A 19,582-nucleotide genomic window follows, 5' to 3' on the forward strand; every position below is an offset into this window, starting at 1 on the left:
TGGTCTAATACAAGATATTACCTCCCCCACCTTGTCTCTCTCATAGCCTGTGACTGACACGGCTACAACAACACTGCATACACATAGAGGACAACAGCCTACTACTGCTCTAAGCTACTGGAGTGACTCCTTTAGCTGAAGAATAAGGTCTATGTTCAAACCCTGCTGCTAACCCAAGCTCCTGGGTTACTACAGCTGCATATGATGGAATTGTGTTTCTTCAGGTTCTTTAAATTCTAGCAAATTCTATACCAAAAAATATTGTTAAAAGAAGGTTGCAAAGTTGAGCCCTCAAAAGTGAGGAAATGCCAGAATCACAGGCGCCAACTTCCGCCAGGCCCCTGTGGTGTGCAAACCCCCACTCCACTCCACCCCAGGCCCTGCCCCCACCCCACCCCTTCTTCCAAGCCCCACCCCACCTCTTCCCGCCCCTGCTCCACTCCTGCCCCACCTCTTCCCGCCCAGTTCCGCCCCCTCCCTCGAGCGCGACCTGTCCCTGCTCCTCCCTCTCTCCCCCAGGCCTCCTGCAAGCCATGAAATAGCTGATCGTGCAGTGCAGGAGGTGCTGGGAGGGAGGGGGAGGAGTCGATCCGGGCTGCCGGTGGCTGGGAGGTGCTGAGGGGAAGTGTGGGGGAGCTGATTGGAGCACCCACGGAGTCGGCGCCTATGGCGAGAATGAACCCAGCTCTCCCACTCCTTCTGGGTCATCCAGGTTGCACTCCCTCCCCCTGCTCTGACCCTCAGCTCCGTGGAGAATCCACAGTACCACAATGGTAGAGCTTCCCTTTCTCACGGAGGGGAGAGATCTGTTCACAAAGCGCGTCTGTCATGTGCGGGGGGGGTGAGGATCTCAGTCTGGCATCAACACACATGACTGAGCACACGCAGGGAGCAGATTGGCTGAGTAAGGAAGTTCCGTTTTAAGAGTCACTGTTCGGAGTAAAGCCACACTAATGCTTTGCCCATCACCATCATTACTATCGTTGTGTGCTGTGGTTGTGCCTAGGACCCCAGTCATCAGTCAGGACCCCATTGTGCTAGGCCCTGTGCAAACAGAACAAAAATCTTCCAATCGAAATATAAGATGAGGCAAAAGGTGGACACAGACAGACTAGACGGGGGAGCACAATGCAACAACACCTGGCAGCGTGCTGGATAGGGTCTCGCTCACCAGCTACCTAAATACTACCTAGTTTTTTGTAGGCATGCTGGCAAAGGCGAGTTTGAAGAGGGGTTTTGAAGGAGGACAGTGACGTGGCTTTGCAGGTGTTTACAGGGAGCTCGCCCCAGTCGCTGGATTGCAGCAAGGGAGAAAGCACAAAGCTGCTTCTTTGAAGAGTCAAGTGGGCGATGAAGGCTGCATCATTGGCAGTTCATTGAACTTCATCGCTGATGTTCAGAAATGGACGTTCAGCACATAAAGTGTTGTGTCTGGTACTTTCCTGAGGTCTGTAGCAGGCTACCCGAAAGTTACAGCACTTCCCCTATGGAGCTAAACACATTCACCATGTCTCAATCATAAATGTTTTTGTTCTGATTCTGTGCAGGTTCGAAAAGTGTCAAATGAAATCATTCACACAGCCAATGAGAATGTCACCCAAGACCAGCAGCGCTCTCTCATCTTCATGCAGTGGGGTCAGTGGGTTGACCACGATTTGGACTTAGCCCCTTTCACTACGACAAAAATCGACAATAAAGAAGTTCATTGCGAGACCAGTTGCACCTTTGAGCCACCTTGCTTCCCAATTCAGGTACAACTACAACCCTGAGTCTTTTCCTCCCTTGCAGGAGCAGTGTCTGGGCTCTAAGACTGAGAATAGTATATAAGGTTAGACCCAGAAAAACTTTATGTTGAAAAAATAGAAAGATCAAAGTTGTGAATTCTTCAAAGAGCCTAAAGCACCTAGGACACTGTATATTACAGGGGGAGCTGGTAGTAACCAGGGGGGCTGGAACATTTTGTATAGTGGGGGTGCTGAAAGCCATTGAACCAAACTGTAAACCCTGTATATAATGGAATCCACTTTGAGCCAGTTCATGCGGCAGCACCCCTAGTTCCAATACCTATGGTAGTAACCTCTATATTTAGGTTGCCTAGCACATTCTTGTCCATGGGGGTTGGTGTCTGCAGTCATGACAGGCCAATGGCGAGAGTCTGCGGGGTGTGTGGTAGGGGAACCCGGGCCCTCCCTGCTCCATCAGGGGCCCTGTGACTGCCAGGTCAGAGACACAGCCTGGGGCAGACACCCCCCAACCCTGCTTCCTGGGTCACTTCCTACCCCAGCCTCTGCCCCTCCAAAATCACAGCAGAGTCTGCTTATGGACTCACTGATTGGCGATTCTCCCTGGCAGTGATCCGAAGACTCTTCTCCATCAATTGCAGCCCACTGCTCCCCAGGGCCCCCAGTGGCTCAGCAGATGGGTCTGGTCCACGCAGTGGGTGCTCCTGTAGCCTCTCTGTAGGAGCTAACAATGTAGGATTGTTTCCTTGCTTTATCCACCCTGACACAACTGGGATGCTTCCTTTTGAGCTTGGCCTTCATTGTGAGCAGGCCCTGCAGGTGCAGCTGGGCTGGGCCTTCTGGGCCCATAGCTACTCCTTAACCCCTGGTTCACCAGTGTGGGGCTTGTACACCCCATCACAATTCCATCATAAAATACTCTTGCAATCTTTTGTGAGAAGCTGTACTAGCTCCATTGTTTGCAGTTGGTTTTTGAAATTTGGCGCAGAGAAAGCCCTGGAGCCAGAGAAGTGCCTGTTCATTGCCCTGTGGAATTCTGTTCACGTTTTGCTGAGATACAATAAGTAGTTGAAAAAATGGCCATTTCCCCTCTGTCACTTTCATTCTGCAGGAAAATGTTGGTAGTCTGGTGAAATACTAACTGAACACCACATTCTAAGGCTGGGCCCACACTGCTGCCAAAGAAAGGTAGCCACCGTACTGGGAATGTCTATCAGCTGTAACAGGGTATTGTGGGGAGAGACAGACTGGGATGCTGCACCCAGCACTTTCCCCAAGCAAAAGAAGACAGGGAATTACACACAGAAAAACTCCATTAAAGGAACACTATTTAGATTGCAAAGTCAAGCATTCCAAAGTTTAAAAATGCCAGAATTCAGGTTGTCCATGCAGCCTTTATTATGTTTCCTGGAACATATGGATCATGCTACAGTCTTTTATTATGGGATTATATACTATTTTTTCTAGGATTGGTTTAGTGCACAGAATGGACACACAAAAGGCAGACTTAAGAGCAGCCATAACATTTGTCATTTCCTAACTTCTGAGTGCTTGACTTTGTGATCTAAATAATTTTCTTTTCGCACTGTTGGGCTTTTTGTTTGGTTTAATTGGGTGGTTTGAGGGTGGGGGTGTAGGTAATATTATTATAAATCAGGAAAAGAACCTGGGTTTCACTGTGGCCATTTCAATGAAAATCTCTGCTCCATATGCAGCTGTGGTCAAAAAAGCCAACATGCTGGTACAATGCATAAAGAATGGGATGGAGAATATGTATATATCTATAGACTGTGGAACTCACTGCTACTAGATGATGAATGTAGCAAGTTACAAAGAGGGATATGCATAACAAGAGCATCCAGAGTTAGAATAGCTAATGCTAATACAATTTTTGACAGGGTTCTGAAAATCCTACTTCAGATTTTAAACCATTTTAAACCAGATCCTTTACTATTAGGGATTAGCATGAGACCTTCTTGGGGGCAGATCATCTCATGACTGCCTACTGCAGGGTTCATGGCACCTTGCTCTGAATCATCTGCCACTAAACGCTGTCAGAGACAGGACATTAGACTAGACGTACCATGGGTCTGATCCAATCTGTGAATTCCCGTCACTATTTTAATACATAATAAGAATAGATAATGAGTTTGGAACATTCCTAGATTCATAGATTCTAAGGCCAGGGGGTATTGTGAGCATCTAGTCTGACCTCCTATATAGCATAGGCCACAGATCTTCCCTAGAATAATTCCGATTGAACTAGGGAATATCTTTTAAAAAAATTCAATCTTTATCAACACATCGACACATTAAATTGGGAGTGATTCTCTTTTGTTTTCTACAGATTCCCCCTGATGATCCACGAATTAAGGACCCAAATACTTGTATGCCATTCGTCCGTACAGCTCCAGTGTGCAATGCTAGAACATTTACGCGAGAGCAGATCAATGCGATCACTTCATTCTTGGATGCCAGCATGGTGTACGGCAGTGAAGTTCCTCTAGCTAAGAGTATTAGGAATCAGACAAACCAGCTGGGTTTGATGGCGCTGAACCAGAACTTTACTGATGCAGGGCTGGGATTACTGCCCTTTGAGAACAAATCCCAAAGCCTCTGTTTATTCACAAACAAGGCCATGAATATCCCCTGTTTTAAAGCAGGTAAGTCATGTGCCTGGAGCACAATTAATTTTCTGAAGTGAGCGGCAGAGAAACTTAGCAGTGCCTGAGACAAATATAATGAGACATCAGCAACTATTGTGTAAAAGTGTTGTGTCAGAAAAAATGGGGGGAACATGAAAATCACACTGAAAATGGAAAGTGAAATGTTTTAAGCCCCAAACATTTTTTTCATTTTAAAATGTCATTACAAAACTAAATGAAAAGTTCTAGTCAAAAGAAAACTTCCCACAGAAAAGCCATCATTTTTTGGTGAAAAAATGTCAAGTGGTCATTTTCCTCATGGAATTTACCATGACATTTTTTTGGCTTTTCAATCAGTTTTTGTAATTTCCTGGTTTGCTTTAATAAACAGACAAACAAAACAACTGTAACACCCCTTCTCTCACCTGATCCACAGCAGGGTTTGTTCCAGGGTCTGGAACCTTTTGTACTTCAGCATAGAGCAGTACCAGTGACATGACAGAGTGACTGCAGTATGTGGAAGCAGGAGTAAGCCATTTTTCTCTAAAACAATGGACTAGATACGCAGAAACAGTCCACTTCACTCGCGCGCATAGATTTGTCAAATTCTTTCTCAGAAGTAATGTGGCTAAGAGGATGAGACTCGACTGGATGAGAAACCTGGGTTCTGTTCCCAGCTCTGTGAGGACGATGTTATGAAACGTCTGTTCCTTTTTCTGTAAAAGGGGAGGTCTGACACCTGAGTCTTTGCTTAGTAGTAAGAATTATGACGTGCCATAAAATAATGAATGCCAGTTAATAGGAGAAGTGAGGTTAGAACCTATGGCTGTACACGGGCGGCAGGTTTGTAGAAATGTTGGTGGTGGCCAGAACACCCAGAGCCTGCCCCCCCAACTCCGCCCCCCACCTGCCCAAGGCTCTGGGAGAGAGTTTGGGTGGGGGGAGGAGGTCTGGGGTGGAGGTCCTGGGCTGGGGCAGGCGATTGGGGTGCAGGACGGGTGAGAGGTTGGGCTCTGGAAGGGAGTTTGGGTGGGGGAGGGAGTTTGGGGTGCAGGCTCTGGGATGGAATTTGGGTGCTGGATGCAGGGTGAGGGGTGCAGGCTCTGGGAGGGAGTTTGGGGGCAGGAGGGGCTACGGGGGAGGGGGTGCAGGCTCTGGGAAGGGGTTTGGGGGCAGGAGGGGGTGTGGAGGGAGGGGGTGCAGGCTCTGGGAGGGAGTTTGGGGGCAGGAGGGGGTGTGGAGGGAGGGGGTGCAGGCTCTGGGAAGGGGTTTGGGGGTGGGAGGGGGTGTGTGGGAAAGGGGTGGGGGTGCAGGCTCTGGGAAGGAGTTTGGGGGCAGTAGGGGGTGCAGAGGGAGGGGGTGCAGGCTCTGGGAAGGGGTTTGGGGGTGGGAGGGGGTGTGTGGGAAAGGGGTGGGGGTGCAGGCTCTGGGAAGGAGTTTGGGGCAGTAGGGGGTGCAGAGGGAGGGGGTGCCGGCTCTGAGAGGGAATTTGGGGGCCGGAGGGGGGTGTGGGAAGGGGGAGGGGGTGCAGGCTCTGGGAGGGGGCAGGGCATTTACCTGGGGCTCCTAGGCAGAGTGGGCTGGGGGGCCTCCATGTGCTGCTACCCCCAGGCAGTGCCCCCGCAGCTTCCTATTGGCTGCAGGGGCACTTGGGGCGGGACACAGACCCACCCTGCCCAGGGGCTGCAGGGAGGGGCCAGCAGCCATGTGGAGCGAGCGGGCAGGAAGCTGCTCAGGTAAGTGGGTTAAGAGGGCGATGCTGAAATATCTTAAGCAACAGGTGGTGGCCATACTCTGAGGCCACCAAAAAATTTGTTGCAAGAACCCCCTGCACTAGGGCCAAATTTCCAGTCCCTGCTCCACAGCATGGAGGTGCTAGAGATCCTCAACACAACAGTTGTAAGAATATTTTAACGTGGTCAAAATAATATTAATTCCCTAGCCCTGTTCTTGGAATTGCAAGCAGCTCACCTTACAATGCAGGAGTCTAATATGGCAAATTAAAAACAGTTCCTCAGCTGAATAAAATATACAATTATACTGTGTTTTTATAATTTAGGTGATGCACGAGTAACTGAAAATCTGGGACTTACAGCTCTACACACACTCTTTGTGCGGGAGCACAATCGCTTGGCTACCGAGTTGAAGAAATTAAATCCACACTGGGATGGAGAGAAACTCTACCAAGAGGCCCGAAAAATCATAGGTGCCATGACCCAGGTATCAGCTGCAATATCGTTTTTGCTGCCATTCACTTGTCGATTAAACATTTCTTGCTCAGATTTAGACATGATTTTTCCCCTCCAGAATTGTCTGTGCAGGTTCCTACACACCAAGCTTGCTCAGCCCTGTAGCCACTGGGGCTCTGCGTGCAGCAGCCTGCAGATCTAAATGTTTTAGGCACCCTCCGTGCTGCAGGTGCCCTCTGCCTTATCATTCACAGCTCAGTTTTAGTGGCTTAGTGTTGTACAAAGGGAAATAATTACTGTGTCAGATATTGCACCCGCATGCGGTATCTTTGGGGACCAACGCGATCAATCCATGAACAGTTTCAGTGTGATTGTGTTCTACTCCATGGTGGTGGTTACCACAGCGCCTCCAGGAATTAAAAACAGTGAGGGATGATTAACGTGAGTTGCTAAGACAACTCCGTGGGGTGGATCGCATTTCTTGGCTCAGACTGGGTTTTCCAGAGACAGGGAAAGAACTTGGGCTATGGAATGGTTGAGTTTAAACACACTCGGGGTCCTCATTTTGATTCAGCAAACAGACAGGACCTTTGGTCCTAAGAGGACCCCACCGCAGGCTGAAGGGTTGGAAGAGATGTTAGCCTACCAGACTCCCCATGTGGAAGCTGGGTGATTTCTGACATGTTTAGTTTGTGTGTAAGAACTTTTATTGTTTTTATATGTTGTCTCTGTGATGCTTTTATCCTAAGAATAAATGTACTCTGCTGAGAAAGAGCTGTGTGGCAGTCGGTAACTACTGGCTCATGCCAGTTATTGCCCGTAGAGAGAAAGCACAGCCCAGGCAGACTGGCTTGATGAGGATATCATGGTAGGTGGCAGGAGGCTGTGTAGCTTTAAAACCCCAGAGATGCGGGTCTCTCTCCAAGAAACATGACAACTGGGAGCCTGAAACTTTACATAGGAGGGGGGAGTACAGGTGCAGTGACCCTGAAACTGTGACAATAACAAAAGGAGACCTAAGGAGTTAATTTTTGTCCCTAACATGGCCATTGCAGGGAGACACATCTGCAAACACAGCACCTCATGCAATAACAAAATGTCTGCAATGCCTCAGCATATAATCTGCTGGGAACACTGGTGAAGTGCCTACTCCAAAACTCTAGGTTAAGGGGTGACTTAATCGCAGTCTATAAGTATCTGCATGGGGATTAAATACTTACTAATGGGCTCTTCAATCTAGCAGAGAAACATGTAACGGACCAATGGCTGGAAGTTGAAGTTAGACAAATTCAGCCTGGAAATAAGGCGTAAAATGTTAATGATGAGAGGAATTAACCATTGGAACAACTTTCCAAGGATCATGGTGGATTCTCCAGCGTTGGCAATTTTAAAATCAAGATTGGATGTTTTTCTAAAATCGCTGCTCTAGGAATTATTTTGGAGAAGTTCTATGGCCTGTGCTATACAGAAGGTCAGACGAGATTATCACAATGATTCCTTCTGCCCTTGGAATCTATGAACTGCGCCCCCCAGCTCATCTTGCCCCATGCAAAAAGCCAGCAAGGTGATGACTTATGGTCATCGTGCCCCTGCAGAAGTTGTTCTCTGCTCAGCCTTTGGTGCCCAGGAGCTGGGAGATGTCCAATCCACCTTCAAAGAAGCAGGGAGAATTCTGAAATCCATCATCCTGGGCTGGTACTGAGTATTGTGAATTAACAACAGAGTCATCTGTGTCACTAAGGCAGAATTGTCTGCCCTTGAAGGACTCTGACACTGGACACCATGCCTTGTCTAGAGCCATATCCATCTTCTAAGGCTCCTGCATCAGACTCACAGATCTTAGAAGCTGCATGGAATGTGCCTGGAACCACCATATCTAGGGCTCTCCCTTCAGTATCTCAGATCCACAAGTCCTTTCCTCTTCATAATCAGATGTCCGCATCAACAGCCCCTGTTATTGCACTGTCCTGGTCTCTCTTTTCATCAGCTCTCATTTATTTTAAAGACGCCTTATTTCAGAGAAAAGCCAATGTGCTGATAGTCAAAAGGGTGACTAGGAAGGCCCAGCTATCTGAGGGGCTTGGATAGTGCCTGGACCGTGTGTTGGCCTCTGCACAGGGCTGAACTTCACTCACAGACAGCACATTGGCTTTTCTCTGGTCCTCTGGAACATCAACCTCAGTGGCTCAGAGAGCTCCACGGCCAATTCTTTTAATTCTTTCAGGGGAAAGCTTTCCAGACCTGCAGATTTAAAATGTTTAACTTCAGCAGTTGCTGTTTAGCGTACTCCCTCCTTACTGTTGGAATAGAAAGTATTTAATTATCACTGTAAGGGTCGGCAACCTTTCAGAAGGGGTGTGCCAAGTCTTCATTTATTCACTCTCATTTAAGATTTCGCGTGCCAGTCATACATTTTAATGTTTGTAGACAGTCTCTTTCTCTAAGTCTATAATATCTAACTAAACTACTGTTGTATGTAAAGTAAATAAGGTTTTTAAAATGTTTAAGAAGCTTCATTTAAAATTACATTAAAATGCAGAGCCCCCCGGACCGGTGCCCAGGACCTGGGCAGTGTGAGTGCCACTGAAAATCAGCTCGCGTGCCGCCTTCGGCACACGTGCCATAGGTTGTCTACCCCTTCTGTAAGCTATGAATACATCCTCCTGCTCCTTCCAAAACACAGAACAGAAATATTTATTGAAGACTTCTGTCTCTTCTACATCATTATGGACAATTTTGCCATCCACACCTAGTAACAGAACAAAGCCATTTGCTAGAATTGTTTTTGCGCCTCCTATATTTAAAATTTCCTTCTTGTTGTCTTTAACTCTCCTGGCTGTTTCATTGTTGTCTTGCATTTTGACACAGAATTTTTGACCAATCCTATTGGTCGTGTTAGAAAGTGATCGTTTTTTCCTTTAGAAAGAGCGTACATGAGCTTCTAACTCAGTCTGAATTCCCTTCCAGGTAGTAACATACAGAGACTACTTGCCACTTCTGCTTGGAGATGAGACTGAGAAGGAAATACCATGCTACACGGGCTATGATGAGTCTGAGGATCCCACCGTGGCAAATGTATTCTCCTTGGCTTTTCGGTTTGGTCATAGTTCAATACAGCCTTTTGTGAACCGTTTAGATGAACATTTCCAACCTTTGGGTCCACATTCCCAGGTGCCTCTTCACCTCACATTCTGTGCTTCCTGGAGGGTTGTAATGGAAGGTAAGCCTGCAGTCCTGCTTTGCCAGCAAGGCAGAGATTCAACAATTTACTTAAGTTGATTAGTTCACTGGGACTTAAGCACATACGTCAAGTTAACCACGTGCTTAAGTACATTCCTGAATCAGAACCTAAAGCTCATTACAGCTGATCATTTGTTTCTATGCATCAGGACATGTTTTCAGTTAATAAATCATTTCCTCAATTCCAGCAATTTTCATCAAAGTGTAATTATCTGGGCAAATGGCTAGAATCATAGAATGTAGGACTGGAAGGATCTTGAGGGGTCGTCTAGTCCAGTCCCCTGCACTTTTGGCAGGATTAAGTATTATTTATTATTTGTATAGATTATTATTAGGGCTGTCAATTAATCGCAGTTGACTCAAGCATTTAACGCAAAACAAATTAGATTAAAAAATAATTGCAATTAATTGCAGTTTTAATCACACTGCCATACAATTATAGAATACCAATTTAAATTTATTATAAATACATTTGACGTTTCTCTATATTTTCAGATATATTGATTTCAATTACCACACAGAATACAAAGTGTACAGTGCTCACTTTACATTATTATTTTTGATTACAAATATTTGCACTGTAAAAAAGATAAAAGAAATAGTGTTTTTCAATTCACCTCATAAAAGTACTGTAGTGCAATCTCTTTATTGTGAAAGTGCAACTTACAAATGTAGAATTATTATTTTTTAGGGCTGTCAATTAATCGCAGTTAATGCAAGCGATTAACGTAAAATAAATTAACACATTATTTTTAATGAGTGTTAATCACACACTTCACTTTTGACCCTCTTCACTTGCTGTACCGACATTGGCACAGTTCTACTGTGTTCTCTTGATCTGGAGTGATTAAATATCAGAAAAAATTAATGGCGCAAAGCAACAAAAGTTCAGGTTTTTGAATGGGTCTTTATTTTTAAAAAGCTTCTGGGTGGTTCTCTGGATAAAAAGACGTTCATCTGTAATTATTGCAAGGCTGAGTTCCAATACCATTGACGTATCAGAGGGGTAGCCGTGTTAGTCTGGATCTGTAAAAGCAGCAAAGAGTCCTGTGGCACCTTATAGACTAACAGACGTATTGGAGCATGAGCTTTCGTGGGTGAATACCCACTTCATCAGATGCATGTCCATTGAAGTACTTCAAGTCTTCAGTACCACGTGCACACTAAACATGCTTTCACCTCAAGTTCTTGTGCTACGGATAACCTTCTGACAGCAAATGAATCCCGCCAGCCATAACAGAGTATGCTTAAAGAGTTTCAGGATCACGACAAGCCCCTGGATCAAACAAAGTACAACAGCTTAACCAATGCTATTGCAAAGTAGATATCTATGGACTGCAGACCGCTCAACATTGTAAATGACAGAAGGCTAAAAGATGCTATTCAAATTGCATCTTCCAATCAGTCATACACCTTGCCCTCCCGAGGAACTACTGCATCACAAATACATGACCTCTGTCACAACGAGAAGACTACAAAGTTGGAGCTTCTGAAAAATGCGCTAACTGTTGCTTTGACTGGTGATGTCTGGACATCCCTGAGCAATCACAGCTAGCTTGGAGTCACAGCACACCTGATGGACACTGCAGTCGTTCGCTTTAACAGGAACACATACTGAAGAGAGACATTATGCTGAAGCATATGCAGAGCACTTCTTGGATGTTGCGAAAAAATGAAATATTCAAGAAAATATTACAACAGTTTTGTACTAACAATGCACGTAATGTGATAGCAGCAGACAGTCATTTGCCTTTTGCACATATGACATGCATCACTCATGGTCTGCAGCAATCGATTACAGTAGCGCTCGGTGATGGCGGTTTTGAAAACGTGCTGGCAAAATGTAGAAAACTTGTGGGCCATTTCAAACGCAGTCCAGCTAACAGTGCAGAGCTAGGAATACAACAAGCTGCAAATGGACAGAAACAAGAACCTCTTGTACAAGATATTTCAACCAGATGGAACTCCACATTGGGTATGATTCAGTGTGCGTGTAATCCACACACCTTCTGGGTGTAGTGTTCTGTCCCATCTAGTGGCACCGAGACCACGTAGAGAGAGACATAAAACGAGTCTGTTCTACAGCCTTGGCTAATAGCCAGGTGGCTTTTAGCTCATGCCTTAGAGGCTCATGTACTATGCTCCAGAGGTCCCTAGTTCAATCCTGCCCACCGACAACCGGGGTCTGTCGGCGTTACAAGTGGGGGCTCATCCGAGATTTCAACTGGGAAGACTCTGAAGTTCGGGATGCGCTTCCTCAGCTAGGGGAAGTATGTAACCCACACACCTCCTGGGTGTGGTGTTCTGTCCCATCTAGTGGCACCAAGACCACTTAGAGAGAGAGAGATAAAACGAGTCTGTTCGACAGCCTTGGCTAATAGCCAGTTGGCTTTTAGCTCATGTGGTAGAGGCTCATGTACTAAGTCCCTAGTTCGATCCTGCCCGCTGACAACCGGGGTCTGTCGGCGTTACATCAGCTTTGAAATAAAGTCACTATCACAGCCACATTAGCTCTTCAAAAGCACAACCTATCAGTGCCGACAGGTAAGGATTTCAAACACTGCAAAAGCTAGAAACACAACTTGAGCCCTGCTGGTTTGTGACTGAGCTCCTTGTGGGAGAATTGTATGTCTCCTGCTCTGTGGTTTTACTCACATTCTGCTATATATTTTGCGTTATGGCACTCTCGGATGACGACCCAGCATATGTTGTTCGGTTTAAAAACACTTTCACTGCAGATTTGACAAAGCGCAAAGACGGTACCAATATGAGATTTCTAAAGATAGTTACAGCACTCAACCCAAGGTTTAAGAATCTGAAGTGCCTTCCAAAATCTGAGAGGGACGAAGTGTGGAATATGCGCTCAGAAGTCTTAAAAGATCAACACTCCAATGTGGAGATTACAGAACCTGAACCGCCAAAAGAGAAAACAAACCTTCTAACATGCATCGGTCTGCATTGCTTTGGATCATTATCAAACAGAACCCGTCATCAGCTTGGAAACACGTCCTCTGGAATGGTGGGCGAAGCGTGAAGGGGCATACGAATGTTTAGCATATCTGGCACGTAAATACCTTGCAACACTGGATACAACTGTGTCATGCGAATGCCTGTTCTCACTTTCAGGTGACATTGTAAGTAAAAGTTATCTCCCATAAATGTTAACAAACTTGTTTGTCTTAGTGATTGGCTGAACACGAAGTAGGACTGAGTGGATTTGTAGGCTCTACAGTTTTACATTGTTTTATTTTTGAGTGCAGTTATGTCAAAAAAAAAATAATTCTACATTTGTAAGTTGCACTTTCACAATAAAGAGATTGTACTTGTTTGTATGAGGTAAATTAAATATACTATTTATTTTGGTTATCATTTTTACAGTGCAAATATTTGTCATAAAAATGATCATATTTTGTGTTGTAATGGAAATCAATATATTTGAAATGTAGAAAACATCAAATTATTTAAATAAATAGTATTCTATTATTATTTAACAGTGCAATTAAAACTGTGATTAATCACAATTTTTTTAATCTCATGATTAATTGCAATTAATTTTTAATTGTTTGACAGCCCTAACTATTATTAGAGATTATTATAATTATAGAGGGCAATATTTATGATAGCCCTCTTATAGACTTGGGGCTGCAAGACTTTCTTCTTTGATAGAGGTTTTCCAGAATGACATTTACAATCTCCCTCCCTGGCGAGAGCGTCTCATAGCCAGGGAAGGGAGATGAGCCAATGACTCGGTGAAGTCCAATAGGGACCTCACAATGCTAATGTAATTAACCCGGAGGGTACTAAGTTACTATGGTGATGGGTAATGGTAGAAAACTCTAAAATGGACAAACAATGGACAGCAGGTGAGCCATGAGCTTCAGTCTAAACATGGCCCCACGAATAGCCAGTGCAGGTTTGAGCTGCGTGTACAGATGGAACAGCTCAGGGAACAAGAGGGTAACAGGCCCTGTTCGGTTGTGGCTACACTTGGAATGCTGCATGCAGCTCTGGGCCCCAGAAGAAAACAAACAAACTGAAGGACGTTAAAAAAGAGCAACAAAAACCACTCTAGGACTCTAGTATGCAGCGGTGTTATAGCCATTTCGGTCCCAGGATATTAGCGAGACAAAGTAGGTGAGGTAATATCTTTTATTGGACCGACTTCAGTTGGTGAGAGAGACAAGGTTTTGAGTACATTACCCGAAGAATGGCTCTGTGCAGCTCGAAAGCTTGTCTCTCTCACCAACAGAATTTTGTCCAATAAAAGATATTTCCTAACCCACCTTGTCTCTCTGGGATTCTAGGAAAGATTTTAAAAGCTGCCAGTAACTTTCACTGTATTGAGTAAATGAAACCTTGCAATGCCACTTAAACTATGAAATTATTTGCAAAAACTAGCCGTGGGCATCAGCAACGAACTTTGCTGATAATTGTATCTTTAAAGACCTGGAACCTGAGCGGAGGCTGAATTGTGTCTCACTCCTGCTGCAGGGTTAGTTTAATCTTTGAATGTTCTGCCTCTCATCGGTGTAGATATAATTCCCGGTTACAATTCAACATCACTTTTAATAACTGTTCTATGAATACTAATAAGCCACTGTTTTTAAATGGTGCTTTTGGTGATAGCTCTCTTAGTTTATAAAACTTATTCAATGTTCTGTTTTCATATTAAATATGCCTTTAATCTGGGACCCAAAAGCACTTTCCAAACATGAAGTAAGTCTCATGACCTCCAGAGGTGGGAGTTATCTCCATTTTACAGCTCCAGAGACTGAGATGCAGAGGCCTAGGGCCAGATTTTCAAAGGTCTTTAGCTATCTAAAGATGCAGTTAGTGCCTAGTAGGATTTCCCAAAGCACCTAAATGCCCATTGAGAAAATCCCATTGGACTCCTATGGCACCTACCTACCTTTAGGAATCTGGCTCCTAGTGATGGTAAAAAATTTGGTGACAATCAGTAAAAAGCAAAAATTGTAAAATCCAGGACATTTTCAATAAAAAATCAGTACAAACCGAAAACAAAATACCTTATCTAGATTACGAACAAATATCTCAAACAGGAGATTGCCCCCCAAGAAGCCTGCCTGATCTTATCAACAGCATTCTGCTATATTTTAAAAATACCCAATTCTATAGCTCCTTTCACTCACGTTTAGTGGTGACACTTTCATTTTATATGTATTTCATGCTGATTGGATATATATACAATGGGACAGAGTGCAGCCACTTTAGAACTGACTGCCCTACCTCTCAACTTACTTTGAACTGAAGATTAAACCAAATTAGCCAAGGTATGACGTGGGTGAACTCACCACTTGTGAAGAAGTAAACAGTCATTGGAGCAAGGGCTTGAACGTGGCTCTTTCATGTGATAGATACAGGCCCTAGCCACCAGGCTATAGAGTCAACATCTCTAGCTCTGTGTCTGGCCCAATGAATTGTTTAATACCAAGTGGAACAGCTTTGACAGGAGTGACTGGGACACCCCCACCCTCAGGTTAACCAATAGCCTGGCAGCTAGGGCTCTTACCTGGGATGTAGGAGAGCTGAGTTCAAGTCCTTGTGCCAAATCAAGCCGAGAAGGGATTTGGAAACAGCTCTTCCCCACTCCAGCTGCCTCGGCTGCCTACTGGGGAGCATGCACTTCAGCCAGTCTAGTTCCCACTCTCCTTATTGCTGACTGTCTTCTGCACAGGACCCAAATGGGACCAAGCCTGGTAGGGGAACACCTCACTGATAAATCCTGCTGGCACTTAGGTGTGCGCTAGGGTGCTGAGCGGCTCGGTGGCATCAGGATTTCGGAGGCTCTGTGCATGCCCAGTGGTGGAAATGTCGGCAGCTATGGAATTGAGGGGTCTACAGAGTTAGGCAGCAGTGGAGCAGGGGTTTAAGGATCTCGGTGCTGCCTAAATGTTGGATTCAGACTTTATGGCCTGGAAATTAGGAGCCTAAGTCCCTTAGTGGCTCTAGCCTGAGTCACCGCTATAGACTCAGCATGATAAGAACGGTGTAGCTTTTTAGAAATTAAACATCAGCTTATGACCAACAGCCCTGAAATTTTTCCCAGGAACAAAACACACATTGCCCAGCCAGCTCTACCTGCGAGGCCTTTCCCAGCTCCTGTTTTGTTGCTGTGAGGTAAAAACACAAAGCTCAATATTTCCTGAAGGAGAAACCTTCCCGGTTCTTCCTATGCAGTTTGTTTACTAAAACCGCTTGGCTTCCTTTGAGCAGCTCATGTTGTTATCGGACAACAGGCCTCTGCGTCTACAGACATTCTTATAAACTACTCTGATTCTTTAGGGGGAACATGGTGCATACTGTTAGCTAGGAATGACCTCCCCAACCATCAGAGCGGGAAGGATCTCAGGTGACCCCTGAGGAGCAAAGGGAGCATTGGGGCTAATCTTCTGTTGCACAAAATGTAGCCTACTAGGTAGAATCTATTACAGACTGTTCTGTTTCTTTCTGGACTTGACCTTCATTGCAGGTGGCATTGACCCGCTTCTCCGTGGTCTGCTGGTTGACCATGCAAAACTAATGAAACAGAATCAAATGGTGGTTGAGGAGCTCCAGGAGCGGCTTTTTGAACAGGTAGAAATAATTGGACTGGATCTAGCAGCCTTAAACCTGCAACGTGGAAGAGATCATGGTCTTCCGGGTAAGTAAGCATAAGACTGCATCCCTTTCTGCGTTGTTTGCAGTCACTTCCACAATGTGATTTTTCCAGACAGCCAAGGAAGGACAGTCCCTGCCCTGAGGGGCTAAGGATGGGTGGACAGACAGATGTCAGGGAGGAAAAACAATTCTGTATTGATTATCAACATTCACCAAAAGGCTTTTAAGCGGGATTTAAATATGGATAGTGTGGGGCCTTTCGGACGACCGTGGGGAGTCCAGGCATGGGGAGGAGGGATGTGGGGGAAGAGGCTGGAGGTGATTGGCTGTCAGAGAGCATGACAAATGGGCAGATGGGAAGTAGAGGCAGAGTAGAGGAGAAGCGGGGAATGCAACACTGAAAAAGAAAGATAACCAGGGAGGGGCAGAACTGAACAGAGACTTGGAGGTGGCAGCCAGAGGCTTAAATCTGATGTCAGAGCTGATGGGAGCCAGGGGAGGGACATGATCAGATGGATGGAGAAGGAAGGTGGCTCTATCGCTAGATTCTGATAGGCCAGAGGGAAAGGGAGCGTCCGGGTGGCCAGCGGGAGGCAGGTGCAGCAGTCAGGACCTGGACTAGAGATCTGGTGTGGGAATGGAAAGAAAAGACGGGATCTTGGAGACGCTGAGGAGGAAGCAGCAGAGTTTGGAAATGGCCGGGATGGGCAGCAAGGGAGAGGGCGGAATCAGAAATAGCCCCCGCGGTGCAGGCCTGAGTGATAGGGGCCGGGGGCTATCGATCGTGGTGGAGAAGAGGGAAGGTTGGGAGGGAAGGGAAGGTGTTTGGGTTTGGCCATGTTCAGGGTAAGATGATGCAGGACACCCGAAGGGAGATGTCTGAGAGCCAGGCCAAGAGGTGAGTTTGGATGGCAGGAGACAGGCGAGGCATGGAGAGAGCTGTGTGAGCCATCAGCATGCAGATGAGAGCTGCGGCCTGTGAGGCTGTCCAGGGAGCAAAGGGAGATGAGCAAAGGGCAGAGCCCTGGGAACCCCCGAGAGGGACGGGGGCAACCCCACCAACAGGGCTCGTGGTAAAAGGGGTAGGAGAGGACAGTGTCTCAGCTCCCAACAAGGAGAAGATGTCCAGGAGATTTTCTGCTGTAATTGTCTCAAACTCTGACAAAGATTTGTGGGTCATGGTGGACAATCAGCTGAACGTGAGATCCCTGTGCAATGCCGTGGCCAAAAGAGTTAATGAGATCTCTGGAGGCATAAAAAGGGAAATCTTGAACAGTAACAGAGAGGTTATTTTACCTCTTTATGTGGCACTGGTGCGACTGCTGCTGGAATCCTGTGTGCAGTGCTGGTGCCCACAATTCAAGAAGGATGTTGATAAACGGGAGAAAGTTCAGAGAAGAGCCATAAGAATGATCGAACGATTGGAAAACACGCCTGATAGTGAGAGAGTCAAGGAGCTCAATCTATTTAGCTTGACGCTGAGAAGGTTAATGATTGACTTGTAAGTCTGTAAGTACCACATGGGGAACAGAAATTTGATTATGGGCTCTTTAAATGGGCAGACAGAGGTATAACAAGACCCAATGTCTGGAAGCTGAAGCTAGACAAATTTGGATTTGAAATAACACATACATTTTTAATTGTGATGGTAATCAACCACTGGAGCAATTTGACCGAGGGCTGTGGTGGATTTTCCATCATTGGCAACTTTTAAACCAAGGTTGGATGGATTTTTTAAACGATACACTACTTCAAAAGAAATTATTTTGGGGAAGTTTCTGGCCTGTGCTCTACAAGCGGTCAGACTAGATGATCAGGGGTCCCTTCTGGCCTTGGAGTCCATGAAAACTGTGGTGACTAGATTTTTCCCAGCAGGAATAGTATCTGGACTTCACTTTTTGGTAGAAATTGCTCAAACTTTCAAAAACAAAACAATGTCCTTTGGCAGATTCTGAACCTTGGATTATTATTGTTATTTGTTTGACCATACAACCTAGGAGCCCAAGTAATGGACCAGGACCTCACTGTGCTAGGCCCTGTACAAACACAAAACAAAAAGACAGAACAAGAATCTAAGTATAAGATGAGACAATAGATGGCTGCAGACGTACCTCCGGGGAAGCACAAGGAAACAGCGAGACAATATTGATCAGCACGACAGGCAGTGGGTCTCAGCACAGCAGCACCCTACCTGTTGGCAAGCTTTTGTAGGCATCACTCACAGGAGAGTTTGAAGGCGGATAATGAGGTAGCTTTGACAATGTTGACAGGGAGCTGCTCCCATGTGCAAGGGACAGCATGAGAGAAAGCTCCAAGGTGCTTGTTTGAAAATTTAACAAGTGGGCAATGTAGGCTGCCATTGGCCAGTCAGGTAGGAACTGACACCTAGATGGTGCATGAGAGATGATAGGCAGGGTGAGGCCTTGATGATAGGCGTAAATGGCCTTGAAAGTGAATACAAGCAGCTTGTGTTTGTTGCATTGGAGGAGTGGGAGACAGTGGAGGGATCTAAAGAGGAATGACATGGTTAAAGCAATGGGATAGGAAAATTATCCTTGCAGAAGTATTCTGGATTGTTATGAGTGGAGCAAGATTGCATTTGTGAAGGCCCGAGAAGAGACTGCTGCAGTAATTGAGATGCAAGATGCGGAGAGCTTGGCCGAGAGCTGTAGCTGTGTGGATGGACAGGAACGGCCGTATCTTAGAGATGTTTTACAGAAAGACTCAGCGAGATTTAGACTTAGCCGGGCTGTGAGGACCAAGTCGAAGATGGTGTCCAGGTTACCGGCCTGAATGGAGGGTTTGATTTTCACCCAGCCTTTACTCCCCTGCATCTTGCAGAGTTTGGTTCTGGTGCACTGGAGCAAGGGGTGCTACACGTCTGCTTACATCCCCCAGCCCTCAGAGTAACGGGGCTGGGACACCAGGAGGAGTCACTGCCTCCTTCACTGGCCTTGGGGGCATCCAGCGAGACGCTGGCCCTGAACAAGGACTTTGTCTTATGGACACAGTCTAGCTCATGGAAAAGCCAGCCCCTCCCCCGGTGACACTTCAGAAAGTTACAAGCATCTGAAAACAGGGATTGACAATAGGTCCTGTGCTGCATTCCTCATGGATACATTCACTCCCAGTGCCACATAGTTATCAA

General features: G+C 45.9%; 1 protein-coding gene across 1 annotated transcript in view; it reads left to right on the forward strand.

The window, feature by feature from the left end:
* The window catches only part of LOC101935994 (myeloperoxidase-like), a 49,082-nt gene that overhangs the window by 21,927 nt on the left and 7,573 nt on the right, over positions 1 to 19,582 (forward strand). Inside the window, exons 6-10 of the mRNA XM_065573534.1 lie at positions 1,548 to 1,751; positions 4,090 to 4,405; positions 6,447 to 6,607; positions 9,544 to 9,796; positions 16,307 to 16,477. Coding sequence (XP_065429606.1) covers positions 1,548 to 1,751; positions 4,090 to 4,405; positions 6,447 to 6,607; positions 9,544 to 9,796; positions 16,307 to 16,477 — 1,105 coding nt within the window. The remainder of the gene's footprint in view (positions 1 to 1,547; positions 1,752 to 4,089; positions 4,406 to 6,446; positions 6,608 to 9,543; positions 9,797 to 16,306; positions 16,478 to 19,582) is intronic.

This window comes from Chrysemys picta, chromosome 19, assembly GCF_011386835.1.
Source record: "Chrysemys picta bellii isolate R12L10 chromosome 19, ASM1138683v2, whole genome shotgun sequence".
Taxonomy (NCBI): Eukaryota; Metazoa; Chordata; order Testudines; family Emydidae; genus Chrysemys; species Chrysemys picta.